Raw genomic sequence first — 21737 nt, forward strand, 5'->3', positions numbered from 1 at the left:
TCTTAAAATAAGTCACCACCTATTTTCAAATTGACTCAAAATGACCAATCATTTGAGCCACCCTGATCCCTCAACCAGAATCAGTCTCTTGGTACCACATAAGGGCACCGACTCTAAAACTAACCTTCCCTGTGGTTTACTGACCACAAACTAAACTGTTTTTTAAAACATTCCCTCCTTTTCCTTCAAACGGCGGTTGGCTCCGCCCTCGTTACTATGGCAACCTGCCTCAGAATGCTGAGCTGGTTACCATCCCCCACGCACTGGTGACTAATACTTACCCTTTTAAACATAGTTAAACCTGACTTTTAAAACGAAATTAAACGTGACATATATAAATCAAAATAAAAACACACTTCTTTACAAGCACCAACCCCCAGAGTCAGACACGACTGGACTTAACGTCAGGGGAAACCTTTACCTTTACTTACATACAGCTACTTAAAGGAGACCTCGGTGGTGCAGCGGATTAAACTACAGAGCTGCTGAACTTGCTGACCAAAAGACTGGTGGTTCAAATCCGGGGAGCAGGGTGAGCCCCTGCTATTAGCCCCAGCTTCTGCCAACCTAGCAGTTTGAAAACATGCAAATGTGAGTAGATCAATAGGTACTGTTCTGACAGGAAGGTAACGGTACTCCATGCAGTCATGCCAGCCACATGACGTTGGAGGTGTCTACAGACAACACCAGCTCTTTGGCTTAGAAATGGAGATGAGCACCAACCCCCAGAATCGGACACGACTAGACTTAACATTAGGGAAAACCTTTACCTTTACCTTACTTAAAGTGATGCAGGATTCTGGCAGTTGTTTTTATCCATGGAAATCATCACATATATAGACGTGTGAAATCAAGGCTAATGTAATATCAAGAATATTTTGCTAGCATACAAGAAAAACAAAAAACAATGCAATGTTTTAAGATTGACGCCATCATAGAGTTACATTTAGGAGATGCACTTTTGCCTACCTTTTTTTAGTGGCTCTGATTTTTTCTCGGTTTTCTCTCTCCATGGCATGGTAATGGATGGGAAAAATGACTTCTTCTCCTTTGACTCTTCCTCTTCGCTCTTGTTTCCTTCAGGTGCTTGTGAAATCAGAGCACTCCCTTTAGTCTCAGTTTTCCTCCAGGCTGTATCGGGTTCGGCTTTGCCCACCTTTTGCCCCAAAGTATCGACTGCAGGAGGCCTGCGTATTTTTGAGAGAGGAGATGGTGGTGGAGTTTGGCTGGTAGGCTTTGGAGCTAATGCAGGCTTTTTGGGGACTGGTGATTTACAAACTGATTTCTCTTGAGTAGCTGTGGACACATGGCTGCTAGTTGGTAAAGATACTGGAGTAGCTGTACTGTAGTTTTGATTAACATTAGATGGGGAGATCTTTCCAGAACTAACACTGGCATCCTTTGCCTCTTGGCTAGGTGATTTACTTGCTTTTGGAAAAAGATTACTTGGATCTTGTTCACTCTCTGGGGTGACTAGAGGAGTTGGAATGCCATCAAAACTATCTCCTGCACTGTACCGTTTCTTCTTCTTTTGATCTCCTTGCTGATCATAGTGAAATCGCAAAGAATAGTTGGTCCTTCTCAATTTTACGCCAAATGGGGACACGTTTTCTTCTCCATTTGGTGAAACTCGGTCCAGTTTTCTCGTAGCAACATTCTGGTGAGATTCTGTGTTAGGAGAGGGTACTGGCTGGGATATTTCTTTACTTAATGGACCACTTGGAACAAGAAAAGATGGAAGATCTTTGGCAAACTTACAACCCTCCGTGTTATCTACCATCTCATGATGTACTTCAGTTTTACCTGCAGGCAATCTAGGTACATTCCCTACATCTATCAGCGGCTCAGTGTAAACTGTCTCTCGCTTTGCACTGGTAGTTGTTGGAACCAATTCTTTAGTTGTTGCATTCTCCGCTTCAGTGCCAACCTTACCCTCAGTGCCTGTATTAGTCTTGGAGACTTCTGAAAACTTTTGCCATGCTGGAGTTATAGAAAACTTTGCATTTGCAGACAAAGTCTTCCGTAAATTACTATGGGAAGCAGTTCGTTCTTTAGGAGTCCAATCATCACTATGCCTACTGGTGTTTCCCTTGTCTTTCTCATTACATTTACCATTTTCTGCACTTTTTAAGATTTTTGACCTAATGGAAGCCCACTCAGCCAATATATCCTGATTGCCCTGCGGATCTTGAGCATGTTTTATTTTACTGCTGCTAGGTTTGGCATCAGGAGATGGTTTCGTAGCACTTTCTGCTGGAGCCACATCTGCCATTTTTCTTTCTTCTGTTAAGCCAAGTAAAGATTTACAAGCTGTATCTTTGATCTGATTAAGGTTGACCGCAGTGCCACAGAGCTGTGCTCCCGTGACCAAAATGGCTGTATGTGGGACACACAAAGAGGTCGGAAGATCATGTGAGCTTTTGATACACTTGGGAGTCTTCGATTCTTTTGTTGTGGAAGGAGCTGGTGTCTCTTTAACAGGGCTAACTGGGCTCAGATTAACTTTCTGAAAGATGATTTGTTTTTCACCTGATGATACTTGAAAGGTGAATCCTCTGGGCATAGTCTGTCTTGCATCAACTTCCTGCCATCGTAGCTCTTCACCATGAATCCTTTCTTGTTCCTGAGTTTCAATGTTCCTTTTCTCACTGTGCTTTAGAGTTTCCTCTTTCTTCTGCCCTTTGTCTTTCTGCTCTGACTTTTTCTGGCTTGCTTCTTCTTTAGGTGGAAGTGCATTCTTTACAGTTTCCAAAGGTTTCTCTTCTGCATTCAGATTTTTGTCCAGTTGCAATTCGGATAAGTTGTTCTGTTCTTTTGGCTTTTCCAGTGCCTGCAGCCCTTCTACTACATTCAGTATTTTTGATTCTTCTGGCTTCTGTCCCTGTTCCCTTTGTAGTAAATCTTCCTGCTGCGTTCTCTTTTTGTCTAATGCTGTTTGGGACTCTGTTGCTTCACATTTGCCATGTTTTGCTGACCTAACATGCTTCTCAGGTTCATGTTTTTGTTCGTCGCTGTTCATTTGCTCTGCTGTCAGATTTTCCTTTTGCTGCTCTGGTCTCTTTTGTTTCTCCAACTTCGTGGTTCTTCCTTTCTTTTGCAAACCATCTTCACCTTCTAGATTTCTTGTCTGTTCAAGTTCTTTTTGTTTCTGCCTTGTTTTTTGCCCTTGAAATACTTGTTTCTTCAGTTCATCATGCATCTCGATCTCATGTGTTTTTTCTTCCAGTTCTTGTCCTCTCTTCCCTTCTGAATCCCGATGCTTTGTTTTTTCTTCTTGCCATTTTTGCTTCTCTTGTTCTTGTCTCTTGTCTTTCCATCCGTGCTGTAACATCTTGTCATAAGCTTTCCCCTCCTTCATTTCTTGATGTCTCTTTTGTTGCTTATCTTCAAATTCTGTCTGTCCTTTTTCTTCTCGTTTTCCATGTCTTTGCTTTCTTTGTCGGCTTTCCATATCACATCGTCTTTGTTCTTCTGATTGTTTTTGTGCTTCCAGTTGATGCTGATATTGTTTTTCCTGATCCTTTTGTGCCTCCAGTTCATGTTGTCTTTCTGCCTCCATTTTACATTGCCTTTGCTCTTTGTGTTGCCTTTGTGTCTCCAGTTCTCGTTGTCTTTGTTCTTCCTGCTGCATTTGTGCCTCTAGTTCACATTTTCTTTGTTCTTCCTGCTGCATTTGTGCCTCCAGCTCTCGTTGTCTTTGCTCTTCCTGTTTCCTTTGTGACTCCATTTCATATTGTCTTTGCTCTTCTTGTTTCCTTTGTGCCTCCATTTCGTATTGTCTTTGCTCTTCCTGTTTCCTTTGTGCCTCCATTTTGTATTGTCTTTGCTCTTCCTGTTTCCTTTGTGCTTCCATTTCATGTTGTCTTTGCTCTTCCCATTTCTTTTGTGCCTCCATTTTACGTCGTCTTTCCTCCTCCTGTTTCCTTTGTGCCTCCAGTTCATACCGCCTTTGTTCTTCCTGTTGTGCCTCCAGTTCACGTTGTCTTTCCTTCTCCCTTTTCCTTTGTGCCTTCAGTTCACGTTGTCGTTCTTCCTGTTTCCTTTGTGCCTCCATTTCATTTTGTCTTTGTTCTTCCCATTGTTTTTGTGCCTCCAAGTCACATTTTATTTGCTCTTCCTGTTGACTTTGTGCTTCCATTTCACATTGTTTTTGCTCCTTCCTTTGCTTTTGTGCCTTCCGTTCATGTTTTCTTTGTTCTTCATGTCGCTTTTGTGTCTCTACTTCACTCTGCTTTTGGTCCTCTAGTTCCTGATGTTCAGATTCTGAGTGCATAGGTTCCTCTAGTTCCTGAGATCTCTCTTCCATCTTCCTTTCTTCTTCTTGGTGCCATTGCATCTCATGTTCTTGAGCCATCAGCTCTTTATGAGTTTTCCCCACTTGTTGACCCTCTTTGTCTTCCATTTTTAAACATTGCTCTTCTTCTTGAAGCTTCTGCTTTTTCCCTTCCTGTCTCCCTTGATCTTCTTCAAATCCTTGAACTCTTTTGTTTTCCATATGGCTTTTTACTTCTGTTTCAGCTATTTTTTTCTCAGTCATAAGTCTCTCTTGCTGCTTCCTTTTGCCTTTTGCTTCCTGTTCATGGCTTTCTCTAGGCCGGATGGGCTTCTCTACATGATGGCCATCCTGTTTTACGACTTGGTCTTCACACTTTATTATTTCTAGGATTTCTGGTTCAAATTCAATCACTGAGACACTATGTAGCTCCTAGTATCAGAAAACAAAAACAGATTTGACTTGTTAAATTATGCTCTATGGCAGGGGTCCCCAAACTAAGGCCCGGGGGCCGGATGCGGCCCTCCGAGGTCATTTATCTGGCCCCCGCTCTCAGTTTTATAATATAATATATTGTATATACATATAATATTGATAATAATATTATAATGTAATACAATATAACACTAATAATAATACCATATAATAATATTAATTATATATTCTATATTACATATAATATTACTAATAATATTATAGTATAGTGGTATAGTTCAATAAAGTAATATATAATGCTAATATTGTGCTATGCTAATAATATAATATATTGTGTGTACATATAATTTGTAAGCTACACTGAGTCCCCTTTGGGGTGAGAAGGGTGTGATACAAATGTAGTAAATAAATGCAGTAAATAAATAAATAATAAATAAATACATTTTAGACTTAGGCTCGCCCAAAGTCTGAAATTACTTGAAGGCACACAACAACAACAACAACAACAACCCTAATTAACTTGACTATCTCATTGGCCAGAAGCAGAAGCACACTTCCCATTGAAATCCTGATAAATGTATGTTGGTTAAAATTATTTTTATTTTTAAATATTGTATTGTTCTTCCATTGTTCTTGTTGTTGTTGTTGTTGTTTTTGCACTACAAATAAGACATGTGCAGTGTGTATCAGAATTTGTTTGTATTTTTTTTTTTCAAATGATAATTCGGCCCCTCAACAGTCTGAAGGATTGTAGACCGGCCCTCGGCTTTAAAAGTTTGAGGACCCCTGCTCTATGGGGTAGAGGGCTGATATCTTATAAAATAATTTTTTTACATGTTCGGAGATCATTATGATGCAATTTATTTATGTGTTCATGTATTTATGTTAGATCTTCTGACATCTACAAACACACACCATAATGAATAATAAAACATATTCCAACATCCAAGTAACATGTCATCAAAGTACTTCACCATTCAATAGATTTCTATTCTGAAAAGAATACCACAACAATCTTGGGACACAGCAGACAGAAACACTTATCACCATTATGCTCTCAGACTGTATTTCATTTATTGTGACTGGTGGCCTATGCTGGGTCTGAACTGTTGCTGAACCACCTATGCAGAGCTTTTGCTACAAATAAGGAAGTCGAGAGATGTCTGCCAGTATTATATAAGTATATTTTGTAATGCAAAAGCTTCATAAGCTGAAAGTCATAGGTCAGGATTCTGATTGGTGGCAAACACTTGTGCAACCTGGCTGTTTGGATTCTGTGAATAGAGATATTCAACACCTTCCACCACAATACTTTCTCTGCTGCCACAGGTTGTTTTGAAGCAAACTACACTAGATTTTTATTGGCCTGAGCGGGATTGGTAGTACCTAGTTTTTATGACAATGTTTCTTTCTAAACGTTTTTAGGAAATATACTTATTATTCTTTACCACTCAGCAAACAAACAGCAAAAACAAAGCAGATGGTTTCTGATCACCTCTTTTTAATAACATATATGTACCTAATTAAAATTATAAGATGTTGCATTTTTCCATCTTTGTATGACTGAGGAGTTGGTCCTTTAAAAATGAGACATGGCTCCGCTGACCACGCCTAGCAAAATTGTATGGTACCACCAATGGAGAGCAAGGCGAACAGTCCTGTGACTGGTTCTCCAAATATTTAGAGTAAAAGCATTCTGAAAATCAATCACGATAGTAAAACTCACAATGTTTCTTTCCATACATATTATGTGGACTATTCTGACAGAGGGTTTTGTCTGAAATATATCTACTTATGCTGCAAACCTACACCAATTTTCTGTGAATGCTGCATTTCATCACATAGTCATACTTTTATCCCTTTTTTAACAGAAACTATTGTGAAACTATTACTTGGTGAAAACTATTGTGTCAGTTTTATGCCATCCTATGCCAGTCTAGCTAGGCTTCCCTATCCATGTGTCCTGTGTACTACATAGTTTCAGTTGTCCACCCACCACCTTTCAGCAAGGGCACTTCACTCACTAGCTCACCTGCCCGCCCACTTTCAGGTATGGCACTTCATTCATTCTCTCACTCGCCCACATGCATACTTGCCTTTTAAACACAGTGCTTCATGTGGCTAAGCCTGAAAGCACTGAATGCTTTCAGACTCAGGCACGTGAAGCACCATGTCGGAAAGGCAAGTGGGTGCAAGGGCAAGTGAAGTGGCATTTTATTCATTCACTTGCTTACTTTCAGGTACGGTGATTCATTTACTCACTCACCCATGCGTCGCTCACTTTTCAGGCCCAACACTTCACGCTCAGTGCTTTCGGACGCAGCCACATGAAGAGCCATGTGGACGAGTCAGTGATCGAGTGAATGAAGTGCTGCCTAACTACTAGTCTTTCCACTCACTCATTCACTTGCCTATCCAACAACCTTTCAGGCATAGCGCTTCATTCACTGTCTCACTCATCTGAGCGCCCGCTCATCTTTCAGTATGGGGCTTTATGTGGCTGATTCTGAGAGTGAGTGAAGTATCATGACTGAAAGGAGGGTGGGCAGGGAAGTGAATAAGTGAATGAAATGTCATATCTGATGGGGAGCGGGTGGGCAAGTGAGGTGCCCTTGCTGAATAATATAGTTTTATTTCTTGCCCACCTCTTCTCATGGCTTGAGACGGATTAACAGCATTACTGAAACATAAATAAACACATAATCATTTTTAAAACACACCGTGTAAAGGGCGTGTTTTAAGGGGGGAGAGACAAAGTTCACATAGAGCGGCAAGACACATGGAGAGGGAAGCCTAGCTAGACTGTTATAGTGAGAAGGCTGTCTTCCTCCACTGGCTACACTGTGTGCTGGTCATCTAATCTGCAAGCGGGACATTGGGGCAATGAAGCAAGGATGTGACTATTATGTGAGGTAAGTAAAAATACCGATTTTGGGACCCCAAAAATGGAGCGTGACTATTACATGGTGGTGACTATTATGTGATGAAATACAGTAAACGTTATGGAATTAATGGTACTTATTTCTAAATAGGCATGTACAAGATGGTACTATTATTTTTGAAAGCACATATCTATGGCTGAGGACTAGCATTTTATCTTTATAAGTGTACAAAATCCAGGAAACAAAAACAACCGGATTTACAATTTAGTGTGAGTCATGGAAGAGAGCAGCGTGTTGCTGTAGTCAGCATTTGTGGTGACCAGAAGTGATGCTACCCTACTTCATAATCTCTAACTCTAAGAAGATTCAAATTAGTTTTTAAAATAAAAATTTGTGATTCATCAAGACCTTGGGAAGGCTGTGTCAGATCCTCTCTCAGTAGACTGCAGGAATTAAACCAGTACCTCGAATAATGGAAAATGAATGGTGGTTGGTGGTATTCATATCAGCATGGCAAAGGTAAAAGGGACCAAGGTGTCGAAGCTTATCTTTAAAATCCAGGGTGCTTTACATTTCATGTATTTGATGAACTGTAATACACAGATAGTCTGTTTTGTGTATGCCTAGCTCATATAATAAATCTATTATGTCTATGTCTAGTCCATATTCATGTCCCCTTCTTCTGTTTTCTTCTTTTTTGTAATCATCTTTTTAAAATCCAATATATTTTTAAAATGATAAATATGTTAATCTATAAAATCTGAAAGTCTATCATTTTTATTTCAGTACACTATCTTTCTGGGGAAAAACATATTAAACAGAAAATAAACTGTATCTAATGTTCTTTTCCTTTTCCAAAATCTCTGCAGTTTGTACCATTTTTATGCTGCTCTATGCACATGAATAATAAGTAACGTATTGTTAGATCAGACTTAAAGGCTGCGTAGAGCTCTGAGTGTCCCATGATAAACAGCTAAAGCGCAGACCTCTTTTTGGTATTTGACTTTTGAAATCTATTCAATACCTTTGATAATCTTTTGTGTTTCGTGGAAACCCTCTGATTCTTTGGCTTAACAGAGAGTTTGTGCTTTGCTGCGCTATTGTCCAGACAAGTAACCGCCAGTGGGATGGCATCAAGGTTGACTGTTTCAATTGTGCCCGAGGGTGAATGATGTCTTTTTGGCCGAGACGATGACTTCACCGGAGGAACCTGTACAGATCACAGAAAGAAGCCAACTTGATTTAAACAATGGAATTCACAAAAGAACATGTAAACCCAGCAGCCTTTCCAGAATGAATTCAAACAGAAATTTGGATATTTCTACTGGCAAACAATTTGCCTATTTCTCTTCCATTCAAGCTCTGCAAAGAGTTGCCACAGATAGTAACTGTTGTACAGTATTTGTACCCACAAGCAACTTGGCAAATCCAGATTCTTGTAAGTAATAAATCTACTTCCACAGGAACTGAATAATGTGCTTACCACTATACCTGGGCAGGCAATGTGGTACCCATACACCATCCCATGCCCACAAAATGTTATGCTAATACTTGTGATTCTAAAAAAGAAATCATATTTATGTAAGTTTCAATAATGTGATGCTTCAATGTTCTTCAGTTGCCCACCATCTAACTTACTCTTGCCAGTGTAATTTACAGAACTTCAACTATACAGTGGCATAAAGGTCAAGATAGAAGAACTGGGTTATCCTGTGATTCATTACTTATTTCATCTTGACATTAACAGCAAATCAAGGAGTTCATGCATTCCCAGGGAATCCAAGACTGTAAACAACATTCACCTTCAAGGCAAAAGGAGCAATAATTAGAAAAAACAATCAGTCCTGATTTCATTGGATTCAGCCTGCCTTCTCATCCCTTAATGTAAGTGTTTGAAGGCTTGGTTTTTGCTGTTTGCCCTTTTAGCATTTTCTAAAGAACAGTCCTTTGCTTTTCAAACAAAGACTCACAAAGAAGCAAATGTATTCAACAAGACCTGGCATCCTGTTGATTAGACCCATTTTGGAGATGGGGGCGGGGTATAAAAATAAAGTTGTTGTTGTTGTTGTTGTTGTTGTTGTTGTTGTTGTTGTTGTTGTTGTTGTTATTATTATTATTATTATTATTATTATTATTATTATTATTATTATTATTATTTAGATCCAACAGGATGCCAGTCAACATATACATAAATCTAATAGATTCAGTGGGTGAGCTCTAGTCAGAATCAAAGGATTTAGACCAAAGTGTGTTTTCCCCTATAAGGATTCTCAAGAGATGCAAAATAGGAAATGTTAATGGGTATTTCAAAATCACCCAGATTATTTTTTTATCTCTAGCTATAGGTGAGCAAGAGATCACAAGATTTTGCTATAGGGTAAGCATTCTAAGGCAAATCCTTTTAAATCTGCACTGGTTGTGTTCCTAGTTATTGCTGCTTTTGTCTTGATGGTGAATATTGTTTATAGTTTTGGATTCCCTGGAAATGTATGGGCCACTTAATTTGCTGTTAATGTCAAGATGGATATTATTTTCTTGAAATATAACTCTCAGAATTCCCCAGTCAACATGGCAGACCTACTGCAATATATAATTGCTTCTTTTATCTTTAAGAAACTATTGTTTCCCTTCTAATTAACAAAACCTCTTATAGGGAAGTCTGAAATCTAACATTTAAGAGGGGACCCTTGCTAATTACCTTCCCAAGGTTAAACTCATGTTAACTTGTAGTCTAAGGCAAAAGTAGATAAAATCGCCTTTTAAACTGATATTTGTTTGTTTGTGTTTAATCAGCCCATTAACTGCTTTGCATAAATAGTCAACAATGTCAGCAAGATGTTGGCAATGGCAGCAGAAAGCACAGAATCAGTAGGTTTTTTTTCAGAATATTTTCATGGAAGAAATGCATTCTTTGCCTGTCTTCTACACTCTTCCAGGTGGAGTCAGGTTTTAGAAAGGGCTTTGCTGGAATATGATGTCAATCTATTCACTACACTTGCACTTCTCCTTCCTTCCTTAAATGACTACCCACATGTGAACATCATTTTCCTAACCATTTCATAATCACATTCACACTTACTTACACTTTACAGTGGTTGTTCATTTGAGTAAGTATGTGCACTGATCTCAGTGTTGCTTTAGCAGCAAGTTTATTAGGCAGTGGTACTTCCTACATCCCTTCATCAATTTCCCCCTAGTTTTAAATTTCAGATTGAGTCTGATTTCAGTCTGCTGAAAAGATTTAATTCATGATAGTAAACATACGACCAAGCTGTTTATTCAAGCAAACTTGCTCGGCCTTACTTACAATTACCTTGTAAGTGTACACCCTATTCTGTACTAAGGTCCGAGACTCAAAATGTCTCAATAGAGCTATCTGATGTGTCTGCAGTAATATTCTTTGTAAGTATAAAGGGTATAGCGGCCTGTACCACATGGCTTGACCCAGCATCACACCAGATTCCAGTAGTACTATCAACAAAGGTTTATTAAGAAAAGCATGTTCAAAGGGAAAAAAGGCATTTCTCAAAAGCGCAGTAGAGTAGAAAATACAAAATAGCAGCAATCCAAAAATTAAAAGGACATGAAGTCAAGAGAGCCAAAAATCCACAACAGTCATTCAAATATAAATCCATAAGCATGGAAACAGGAACTTTTTCTAAGGCAAGTCCTTCAAGAAGCATAGGCAAAGACTTGAATCATGAACTTGAGAGCCGAGACAGGAATAACACCCATATGGCAATGTTGTCTCCTCTGAGAGGCGCAAAATAAACACCACTTAATTTAAGCTCAACCAAGAAGCCATGATATCATGAGGAATGCACCCAGGCTTCAAGGACTTCTCACGGATTCTCTCAGAGCATCTAATTAGTCTATTTTTCACTCCCTCCATTCTCAAACCTAATCTGGCTTCTCGGGAAAACTTCCCATAGGCCAAAGGTCCTTTCACAAGGGAACTCAAATCTTCACTTTCTGTTGCCTGGGAACGAGCACAGGAATCCCAAACAACGGCTTCCTCGGCCTGCAATTCTCTCTGATCATTAGCAGACTCTTCACTTTGAAACCCGTCAATTCCCTCATCCTCTAAAAAATTCTCTGCCACTTGCTGAACCGCAACACAGATAAAGTAAAGCCAACAACTAGGAAAATGATCCAACTGTCAAAGAGGGAAATTCTGAGTAAAGAACTCAGCAATGAATGAACAGAAGCCAAAAAGGATATTCAGGGGAAGTCATGTTGAGCATGAAACAAAACGTGTTCATGATGTCATCATTTTATTAAAACACAAGACCAGCTTTTGATAAAAGCATTACTTGTCATAGGATGAAAACAAAAACATCTAAGATTCAAGGGACACAATAAATCTGGCTTTGTTACCAAGTGCACAAGCAACAAGCGGCCACAACCAACCTTGGTGCTCTGACTAGTGAACTAGAATGATACATGTGTTTAAAAATATCTCTTTGCTAAATTCAAACTACATGTACATCCAGATCTGCCCTTATTATCTCTAAGAAGGATTTGACGTCCAGTTCAAAAGAACAGATGGGACATGCATGTTGAACTATTGTTTCCCTACATCACCCTCTCCACATACCCTAAGCAGACTCACTTTTGATGCTGGAAGTCAGGTGAGGAAAAATAATGTCAAAGGACAGAAGGGAATCCCTGTTGTTCAGGGTGTAAAGATCATGTTCTCTATAGGAATGGAACAGATCTGGGCCTAAAGATAAAGCATTTACCTACACTTCATGAATCTGACCCACACTGACTTATATTTCATGTTTTATCAATGCATATTCTTATATATTTTGAGACCGAATATGTGAAGACTCTTTTTTTTTGGGGGGGGGGGGGGACGTAGTTAGCTATTCACAAATTTTACCTTCTCTTCTCCTCCAAGCCTTGTTTTGTGCAGACTTTCAGGGATTAATGGATCTGGTATGTTACCTATCTAGAAAAACAAAAAAAGAGGGGTTACTTGAGCAGTGGGTGCATTTTCTTTCTTTCTTTTTTCTTTCTCTACCTTTTACTATTAAGCAAGCAGCATGCTTACAAACAAAACTCATCTTTTCAGTCCAGTGGTCTATAACCTCATGTCCTGTGGAGCAGTGGGACTAAGCCTCAAGACTTGTGGATATGGATGTTTAAATATATGAAAATTTTGCCCAAACTTTACAGGTTTGCTATAAGAAATGCCTATGTATATGTTGACTGCATATAATCTCTGTAGCTTGAATTAATACAAGAATGCCTCCATGTCTGTAATTATTACTAAGATTCTGTCAAGGTACAAATGCCACAAATCAGTCCCAAGTGTAAAGTAGCCACAGTTTATTGTAGGTACAGCTCAAAAGAATCAAAAATGCCTAACAGCAGCAAAATAGTATTCCAAAAACAAAACACAGCCAACTGGTCCAAATGGAAGCAAAACAAAGAGTCCCAGAATCCTAAGAAATCCCAACCCATTAACCAAAATACACAGCAAGGAAAAACACTCGCTGTCATTTCAGCAAACCCGTTCCAGGATGTAACAAGTTCGTAGTCAAGCTGGTCCAGGAGTCATCCACAGCAAACAGATTACAGCAACAGCGTCAAACGTCCAGTCCACGGTCAGGGCCAGTGAGCGAAAGCGATGTCCAGAAGTGATCCAAGGTCCCAGCCGAAACAGTAGCAACGTCCCAAAAGGATCCATGAAGTTCAGGAATCCCAGGACTCACCGAAATCACGACCCAGCGTAGCAGGCAATTCAGCATACACTTTGCTAGTCACAAAGTCCCCATTGCAACCAACCCACCTTATATTGCAAACCTTCCTCTGAGCTGCAATCAGACAATGCCCCACCCTCAGCTGCTCCTGCAGTCTCATTCTAGTTTGGAGGAGAAAACACCCCACACTCAACTGCCAGTTGTGCTGCCCGAGTTTCTCTTTACCTTGTCTGCCAAGCAGCCCTTCTCCGGCTTCTACTTACATCTTCCCAAACAGCAGACAGATCATCCTCCCTCCAAGTTCCATCCCTAACAAACCCTCTGAATGTGTCACTGCTTGTAGGCTCCTCGCACACTTCTCTCACTTCTGCTACTTTTGTCCAATCCATCTCATCCCCAGTCCCATCAGTGTAACTCCCATCACTTCTCATAGAAACTGCTTCATTGCCAAACCCATCATCCACATCAAACCCTTCCTCAGTGGGTTCAGTAAGTATTTGCCGCATTCTCTTCTGCTGTTGCTCTTCAATAGAGTCTTGCTCCCGAGTAGACCTTTTTGCCTCCCTAACCTCCAACTCCCTGTTGTTACTACTACTCAGAGACTCATCCACAACAGATTCATTGTAAATATGATTTGTATGATTCACCTACGATATTGTCTACATTGTAGAATTCCTGCAGTGTGATACCACTTTAACTGCCACAGCTCAATGCCCAATAGTGTTGGTGATTCACCAAACAACGACAGCATGATACGACAGAATTGAGCTATGGAAGTCAAAGTGGTGTGAAACTAAATTAATTCAACAGTGTAATTGGACCTCTGGGTTCTGGAAAATGTGAATTCCTGTCTCACCAACTGAAAGATAATGGGATTGTTGTATCATTTACGGGCTGTATGGCCATGTTCTAGAAGTATTCTCTCCTGACGTTTCACCCACATCTATGGCAGGCATCCTCAGAGGTTGTGAGGTTTTGTTAGCAGGCAGCTAACAAATCATAGAATCATAGAATCATAGAATAGTAGAGTTGGAAGAGACCTCAAGGGCCATCTAGTCCAACCCCCCGCTAAGAAGCAGGAAATCGCATTCAAAGCACCCCCGACAGATGGCCATCCAGCCTCTGCTTAAAAGCCTCCAAAGAAGGAGCCTCCACCACGGCCCGGGGGAGAGAGTTCCACTGCCGAACAGCCCTCACAGTGAGGAAGTTCTTCCTGATGTTCAGGTGGAATCTCCTTTCCTGTAGTTTGAAGCCATTGTTCCGTGTCCTAGTCTGCAGGGCAGCAGAAAATAAGCTTGCTCCCTCCTCCCTATGACTTCCCCTCACATATTTGTACATGGCTATCATGTCTCCTCTCAGCCTTCTCTTCTGCAGGCTAAACATGCCCAGCTCTTTAAGCCTCTCCTCATAGGGCTTGTTCTCCAGACCCTTAATCATTTTAGTTGCCCTCCTCTGGACGCTTTCCAGCTTGTCAGCATCTCCCTTCATCTGCGGTGCCCAAAACTGGACACAGTATTCCAGGTGTGGTCTGACCAAGGCAGAATAGAGGGGGAGCATGACTTCCCTGGATCTAGACGTTATTCCCCTATTGATGCAGGCCAAAATCCCATTGGCTTTTTTAGCTGCCGCATCACATTGTAGGCTCATGTTTAACTTGTTGTCCACGAGGACTCCAAGATCTTTTTCGCACACACTGCTGTCAAGCCAGGCGTCCCCCATTCTGTATCTTTGATTTCCATTTTTTCTGCCGAAGTGAAGTATCTTGCATTTGTCCCTGTTGAACTTCATTTTGTTAGTTTCGGCCCATCTCTCTAGTCTGTCAAGATCGTTTTGAATTCTGCTCCTGTCTTCTGGAGTGTTAGCTATCCCTCCGAGTTTGGTGTCATCTGCAAACTTGATGATCGTGCCTTCTAACCCTTCGTCTAAGTCGTTAATAAAGATGTTGAACAGAACCGGGCCCAGGACGGAGCCCTGCGGCACTCCACTTGTCACTTCTTTCCATGATGAAGACGACGCATTGGTGAGCACCCTTTGGGTTCGTTCGCTTAGCCAATTACAGATCCACCTAACCGTAGTTTTGTCTAGCCCACATTTTACTAGTTTGTTTGCCAGAAGGTCGTGGGGGACTTTGTCGAAGGCCTTACTGAAATCTAGATATGCTACATCCACGGCATTCCCTGTATCGACCCAACTCGTAACTCTATCGAAAAAAGAGATCAGATTAGTCTGGCAGAATGCCCCCAGGCAGAAAGTAGCCAGTAGATGAAGCCATTCAATGCAAATTAGGGTGATTACTGCAACATTCACGCTGGCCTCCAACTGAAAAGAGTTCTTCCCTCACCCTGGACTTCCCACAGATATATATAAACCTTCCTTGCTGAGTTTCTCCATACCTCACAACCTCTGAGGATGCCTGCCATAGATGTGGGCGAAACGTCAGGAGAGAATACTTCTAGAACATGGCCATACAGTCCAGAAAACATACAACAACCCTGTGATCCCAGCCATGAAAGCCTTCGACAACACATTGAAAGATAATGCATGCCTTCAAGCCCATCTAAAGAAACACATGCCCAATATGCTAAGCTGAGTTTAGAGAAAACTTTTCTCAGCATTCTTTGAAGACTTCTGAATGAGCATCAATATTTTTCAGCTGCTCTGTGAAATAGATTTATGCTGCCTATAATAAATGTAAGTTCCCAAAAACCTACAAAGGAAGCAGCTTATCTCTACACTTCGATGTTGTTGCCACTGCCAAATTTATCTCACTGTCCTAGGTCTACATGTTAATGTACTCAGTGTTGAAATTTGGCAATATCTAGTTATCTTAATTTCTTTCCCACATCAATTCCTTTTTAAAATATTTATCAATTCCCAGGTACAGTAAGTAGGAATGAAAAGCAACACCTATACGTCTTTGGATTAAATGTTTTTTCTCTCATGTGGAGTTAAGGGGTCCATGGGGAAGTCACTGATTACTGTCTGAAGAATAAAAGCTTACTCGGCCTGGATTCTTCCTGAGACCTTCAGAAGCATCATCCATCATTCTGTCACTTAGAACTGATAATGAGACTAACAGCAAAAGTCATCTGACAACCCTCCACATTAATTCTGCATCTTCTGGCTCCAACTGCCAGAGAAAGGCATCCTGTTCCCAGGCCACTGTCAGTTTTTTGAATGAATAAGGTTGTGGAGAGTGATAGTAGAATACACATGATTCCTCATTACGCCAATTCCTAATAATGATACAACAACAAGGGTGGCAATTTTTATGAGTCAAGGGCCTTTCCAGGCAGGCCCAAAATGCAGGATCTGTCTTGCTTTTACTGGAAGCGTCCAAATGACACCTCCAGTAGAAGTGAATTAATACTGAATAGATCTGGATCTTTATGAAACACCCAACTCTATTACTCCTTTCCACCAAAAGCCAAGGATGCTGTTCTGGTCCTGAACTGATGTCTGTCAACAGTAATGGATTGGATGAGGACGAACAGATTGAAATTAAATCCTGACAAGACAGAGGTGCTCCTGGTCAGTTGCAAGGCAGATCCAGGTATAGGGATACAACTTGGATGGGGTTACACTCCCCCTGAATACTCAGGTTTGCAGCTTGAGGGTGATCCTGGACTCATTGATGACCTTGGAGCCTCAGGTGTCGGCAGTGGCCAGGAGTGCCTTTGTACAATAAAAACTTGTGAGCCACCTGCATCCGTACCTAGAGACGCCAAATCTGGCCATGGTAGTTCATGCCTTAGTTGCATCACGATTGGACTACTACAATGTGCTCAATGTAGGGCTGCCTTTATAGAGTGCTTGGAAGCTTCAGCTCTTCAGAAGTCAGCTGCCAGGTTATTAACAGGAGTGCCGCACAGGGAGAGAACAACTCCCAAGCTACAACAGCCCCACTGGTTTCCAGTTTGCTACTGGGTGAAATTTAAAGTGCTGGTTGCTACTTTTAAAGCCTTAAATGGTTTGGATCCAGATTACCTAACCAACCGCTTCTCCTCATACAAACCTACCCGGACACTGTGCTCATCTTTAGAGGAGACCCCCCTCTCAATTCCACCCCCATCGCAAACCCAGTTGGCGGGGACAAGAGAGAGGGCTTTCTCTGCAATTGCCCCTCACCTCTGGAACTCTCCCCCGAAGGATATGAGAACAGCCGGTGTTCTGAGCCAGCACCCGGAACTCGGCTATGTACCGGGACAACGGCCTGTCCCCTTGGAAGAGACGCCGGAGTTTATGGCCGGCCGCCTCGTCGTCGTCCTCGATCCCCCAGGTCTTTCTAAGGTGGTTCAAGAAATTTTGCGCGGTGTTTAGATGCGTGGAACCCGCATCGTACAACGCCGTCGCCCAAGTGGCCGCAGGCCCATCTAGGAGATTGAAGATCCATTCCACCTTGACATCTTCTTGGGGGAACTCGGCTTGGCGGGCTTCTAAGTACGCCTGACACTGGCGACGGAAGACGTGAACCTTGGAGGCTTCTCCAGAGAACTTGGTTGGTAGCGCTAGGGCAGGGAGTCGGGCTCCGCGTTCCTTCAAGCCCCGTATTTCTCCCTCCTGCGTACGGAGTGTGTCTCGGATTCGATTGAATTCTTCTTGGGAAATGGTGTAACTGGGTGGTTGAGCGTCCGCTCCGGTTCCTGTAGACATTCTGGCCTTAGGTTGTTTGGTGCTTAGGGTGGCGGAGTCAAACTGTCAGGTCCCTGGCTGCTGGGCACCAATAACCTTACACAGAGGCCAGTCTCTATCTAATATCTTTATTAAAGAAATATATAAAATCAATAAAAACAAGTAAAAACAGACCTTTCAAATGAGGTCAAATATAGTCCAAAATTGTATTGTCCAATAAATGATATTAGAGTTCAAAGTTTTAATCCACTTGACCGAAACACACACTTTGCCAAGCAATAGTGTGGGGAAATAACAGAGTCTTAGAGTCCAATGAAGCTTGACAACAAGGCTGGAAATAAACTTGATTCTTGACTAGATCCGTGACTGGAGACAAGGCAAAACATGAAGCAAGAAGCAGAGTCCGTGGTAAAACCGCGAGGCAGGGCAAGGCTTGAAGCTTGATCCGGGAAGCAAGGAACTGGGATTACGAAGTCCACACACGATCTCTCTCCTGAAGCTGATCAATTGACTCCGCAAAGAATCCCTCGCGCCAAACACCTATATTGGGTCTCGTTTTCCCGCCAACAGAACTCTTTCCCTAGAGAACGAGAAGCGAAACCCAACTCTGTCCAGATGCAAGACTCCTTAGAATTTCCCAAGGGAAGCAGACCTAATCAGCCATTTGTTTGGCAGCGATTCTTAGACTTCTCCGATTAGCTTCTCTGACTCCCCTGTCTTTAGAATAAAATTCCTTCCTGGGAAATGGAGGGGAGTACTGCCCAAGGCCTGGTTTACTGAATTCTTGAGGGCAAACATCAACATCCGGCAGGTGAAGAGACTCCAGTTCTTGTTAAACCGGCGAAAACCCCATGTTTTCATCTTCATCTGCCACAATAGTACTAGGAACAGGACTACAAGGCCCATGAGTCATCACAACAGCGAAGATATTGTTCCAAGGTAGCATTGGTGCGCTCGGTTTTGTCACGACCCAGGCTGCAGAGCACCAATAACCATACACAGAGGCCAAAATCTATCTAATATCTTTATTGAAGGAATATATAAAGTTAATAAAAACAAGTGTAGAAAATAGTTCAGAATTAGACCTTTCAGGAAAGGTCAGAATTAGTCCAAAAAAGCAATGTCCAATAAGAAATATTAAGGTCCAAAGTTGTAATCCAATAACCGAAACACTCACTTTGCCAGGCAAAGTGAGGGGAGATGACAAGGTCCTTTAGTCCATGAAACTTGAGCGAGGCTAGGAAATAACTTGATACTTGAAACAAGGCTTGAACGTGGAACAAGGTAACTAAGAACAAGAACAAGGTCCGTGGAATAACTTGATAAATCCGTGGAACAAGGCAAGGATTGATCCTGGGAAACAAGGCAAAGTCCGTAGGTAAACAAGGCTGGGAAGCAAGGCGAAGGCTGGATAGCAAGGCAAGGCTTGAGCAGGAGCGAGGCTTGAACCGGAGCGCGCTGTCCAGACACAACTCGCTCCGTAGGCTGACGAATTGACTCCGCGAAGTTACTACGCGGGTAAAACACCTAAATAGAGTCTAGCTTTCCCGCCGAAGCAGTTCTCTGGGAATCAGAACCGAAAGCTAACTCTGAGACCAGATGTGAGACTCCCCAAAGATTCTCACGAGAAGCAGTCTTAATTGGCCACATTCTTAGCTGCAATCCTCGCACTCCTGCGCGAAGCTGAATCCAAACTTCTCTGTTGTTTACAAAACTCCCGGCGCAAGAATACGGGAGAAGTAGGCTCTGGGCTTGTTTGACATACTTCTGGGAGACAACTTTCTTGCAGGTGCAAGGTTCCCAGATCTGCCTGGGAAAGATCTGGCTGAGAGGAATCCAGTTCAGACTGGGAAGGTAAAAAACCCAAGTTTTCATCTTCATCAGGAATTACAATGTCCTGAGCAGGACTACAAGGCCCATGGGTCATCACACTATCCCCCTCCTCAAGGCCCCTCCCAAACTGGGGCCCTCTCCCCGAGGCGCGAGGTCGTGGTTTGGTGGGATAGGTCTGATGAAAGCGACGGGTTAGATCAGGAGCATGGACTGTGGAGGCGTCTTCCCAAGAGCGTTCCTCAGGGCCAAAACCCACCCAGTCAATGAGATATTGTAGGCGGCGGCGGTGAAAGCGAGAATCCAAAATGTCCTCAACCTCGAACTCCTCCTCCCCATTCATCAAAACAGGAGGGGGGGCCGGTTGGTCTGTATCAGGTCGCACACCATCCGCCGGAAGGAGCAGGGAACGGTGAAACACTGGGTGAATGCGCATTGAACGCGGAAGTTGGAGTTTGAAAGTCACGGGGTTTAATTGCGCCACCACTGGATAGGGACCAATGAAACGGGCATCTAACTTCCGGCAAGGGCGGTGGGAGGGCAGAAAGCGAGTGGACAGGAAAACCCGATCTCCTACCTTGATTTCGGGGCCCGGCTGGCGATGTTTGTCAGCGTGGCGTTTATAGTCCTCCTTGGCTTGATCCAGTTGCTGGAGCAAAAGTTGTTGCACCGCTGTGAGTTCCTGCAGCCAATCCTCTGCTGCGGGAACCTCTGAAGTTTCAATGACAGGGGGGAAGAAACGTGGATGGAAGCCGTAGTTTGCAAAGAACGGCGTTTCTTTTGTAGAAGCTTGAGCTCCATTGTTGTAGGCAAACTCAGACAGTGGTAACAGAGAAGCCCAATTGTCCTGTTGATAGTTTACATAACAGCGAAGATACTGCTCCAAAGTGGCATTGGTGCGCTCCGTTTGCCCATCTGTTTGGGGATGATGAGCTGAAGATAAGCGAGAGTCTGTGCCCAATAGTTTTTGTAGTGCCTTCCAAAAACGAGAGGTGAATTGAGATCCACGGTCTGTGACTAAACTCTTGGGCAATCCATGTAGTCTGAAAACATGTTGAAGAAATAGATCCGCAGTTTCCTTGGCCGTGGGGAGGCCTTCGCAGGGAATGAAATGGGCTAACTTGGTGAATAGGTCCACCACCACTAAGATCGTGGTGAATCCACAGGAAGGTGGTAGGTCAGTGATGAAATCCGCGGAAATTATTTCCCATGGGCGAGATGGGGTAGGAAGGGGGTGTAAAAGCCCTGAGGGCTTCTCCCTTCGTATCTTGGAGCGCTGGCATACTGGGCAGGTGTTGACATATTTTTCCACATCCTTGCGGATCTTGGGCCACCAAAAATCCCTTAGGATCAAATGCATAGTTTTAAACAGTCCGAAGTGTCCTGCTGGTTTGCAGTCATGACACAGACGAAGCGCTTTTTCCCTGCCCGGTCCGGGTGGGATATAAACATGATTTCTATAGCAGAGCAGCCCATCTTTAAGCGAAAAGGGGAAATGCAGACCTTGGCGAAGTTGGTCCTGCGCCCAGGCATCTGCTTGCTGACTAGCCCTGATTTCTTGAGCACAGATGGGTCCTGGAGTAGGGGAAGTTGAACCAATGGGAATGGATTTGGTGTTCCCCACCGTGAGCGTGGCAAAGTTCTCAGGTTGTAGCAGTTGGGATTCAAAGGTCTCCTTGCGTCCTGCAGCGTATTCCGGTTTACGTGACAGGGCGTCTGCTTGCTTGGTTTGGGCTGGGGTCACATAATGGATCTGGAAGTTGAAACGTTCAAAGAATAAAGCCCAACGTTGCTGCCTCTGATTTAGTTTGCGGGCAGTTCTTAGATGTTCTAGATTACGATGATCAGTGTGGACTTCAATGGGAAATTTGGCCCCTTCTAGCCAATGTCTCCAAGTTTCAAAGGCTGCCTTTATGGCCAGTAGTTCTTTTTCCCAAATGGTGTAATTCCTCTCTGGTGTGGTTAGTTGACGAGAAT

General features: G+C 42.5%; 1 protein-coding gene across 5 annotated transcripts in view; it reads right to left on the reverse strand.

The window, feature by feature from the left end:
* Positions 1-21737, reverse strand: part of cracd (capping protein inhibiting regulator of actin dynamics) — a 198791-nt gene that overhangs the window by 19430 nt on the left and 157624 nt on the right. For 4 of the 5 annotated variants that reach the window (XM_062981532.1, XM_062981534.1, XM_062981533.1 and 1 more), the window contains 3 exons: positions 12476-12544; positions 8615-8800; positions 970-4705 (listed from right to left, as the gene is read on the reverse strand). In XM_062981532.1, coding sequence (XP_062837602.1) covers positions 970-4705; positions 8615-8800; positions 12476-12544 — 3991 coding nt within the window. The remainder of the gene's footprint in view (positions 1-969; positions 4706-8614; positions 8801-12475; positions 12545-21737) is intronic. The other variant, XM_062981531.1, reaches the window with a different exon arrangement.

Source organism: Anolis carolinensis, chromosome 5 (genome assembly GCF_035594765.1).
Source record: "Anolis carolinensis isolate JA03-04 chromosome 5, rAnoCar3.1.pri, whole genome shotgun sequence".
Classification (NCBI taxonomy): domain Eukaryota; kingdom Metazoa; phylum Chordata; class Lepidosauria; order Squamata; family Dactyloidae; genus Anolis; species Anolis carolinensis.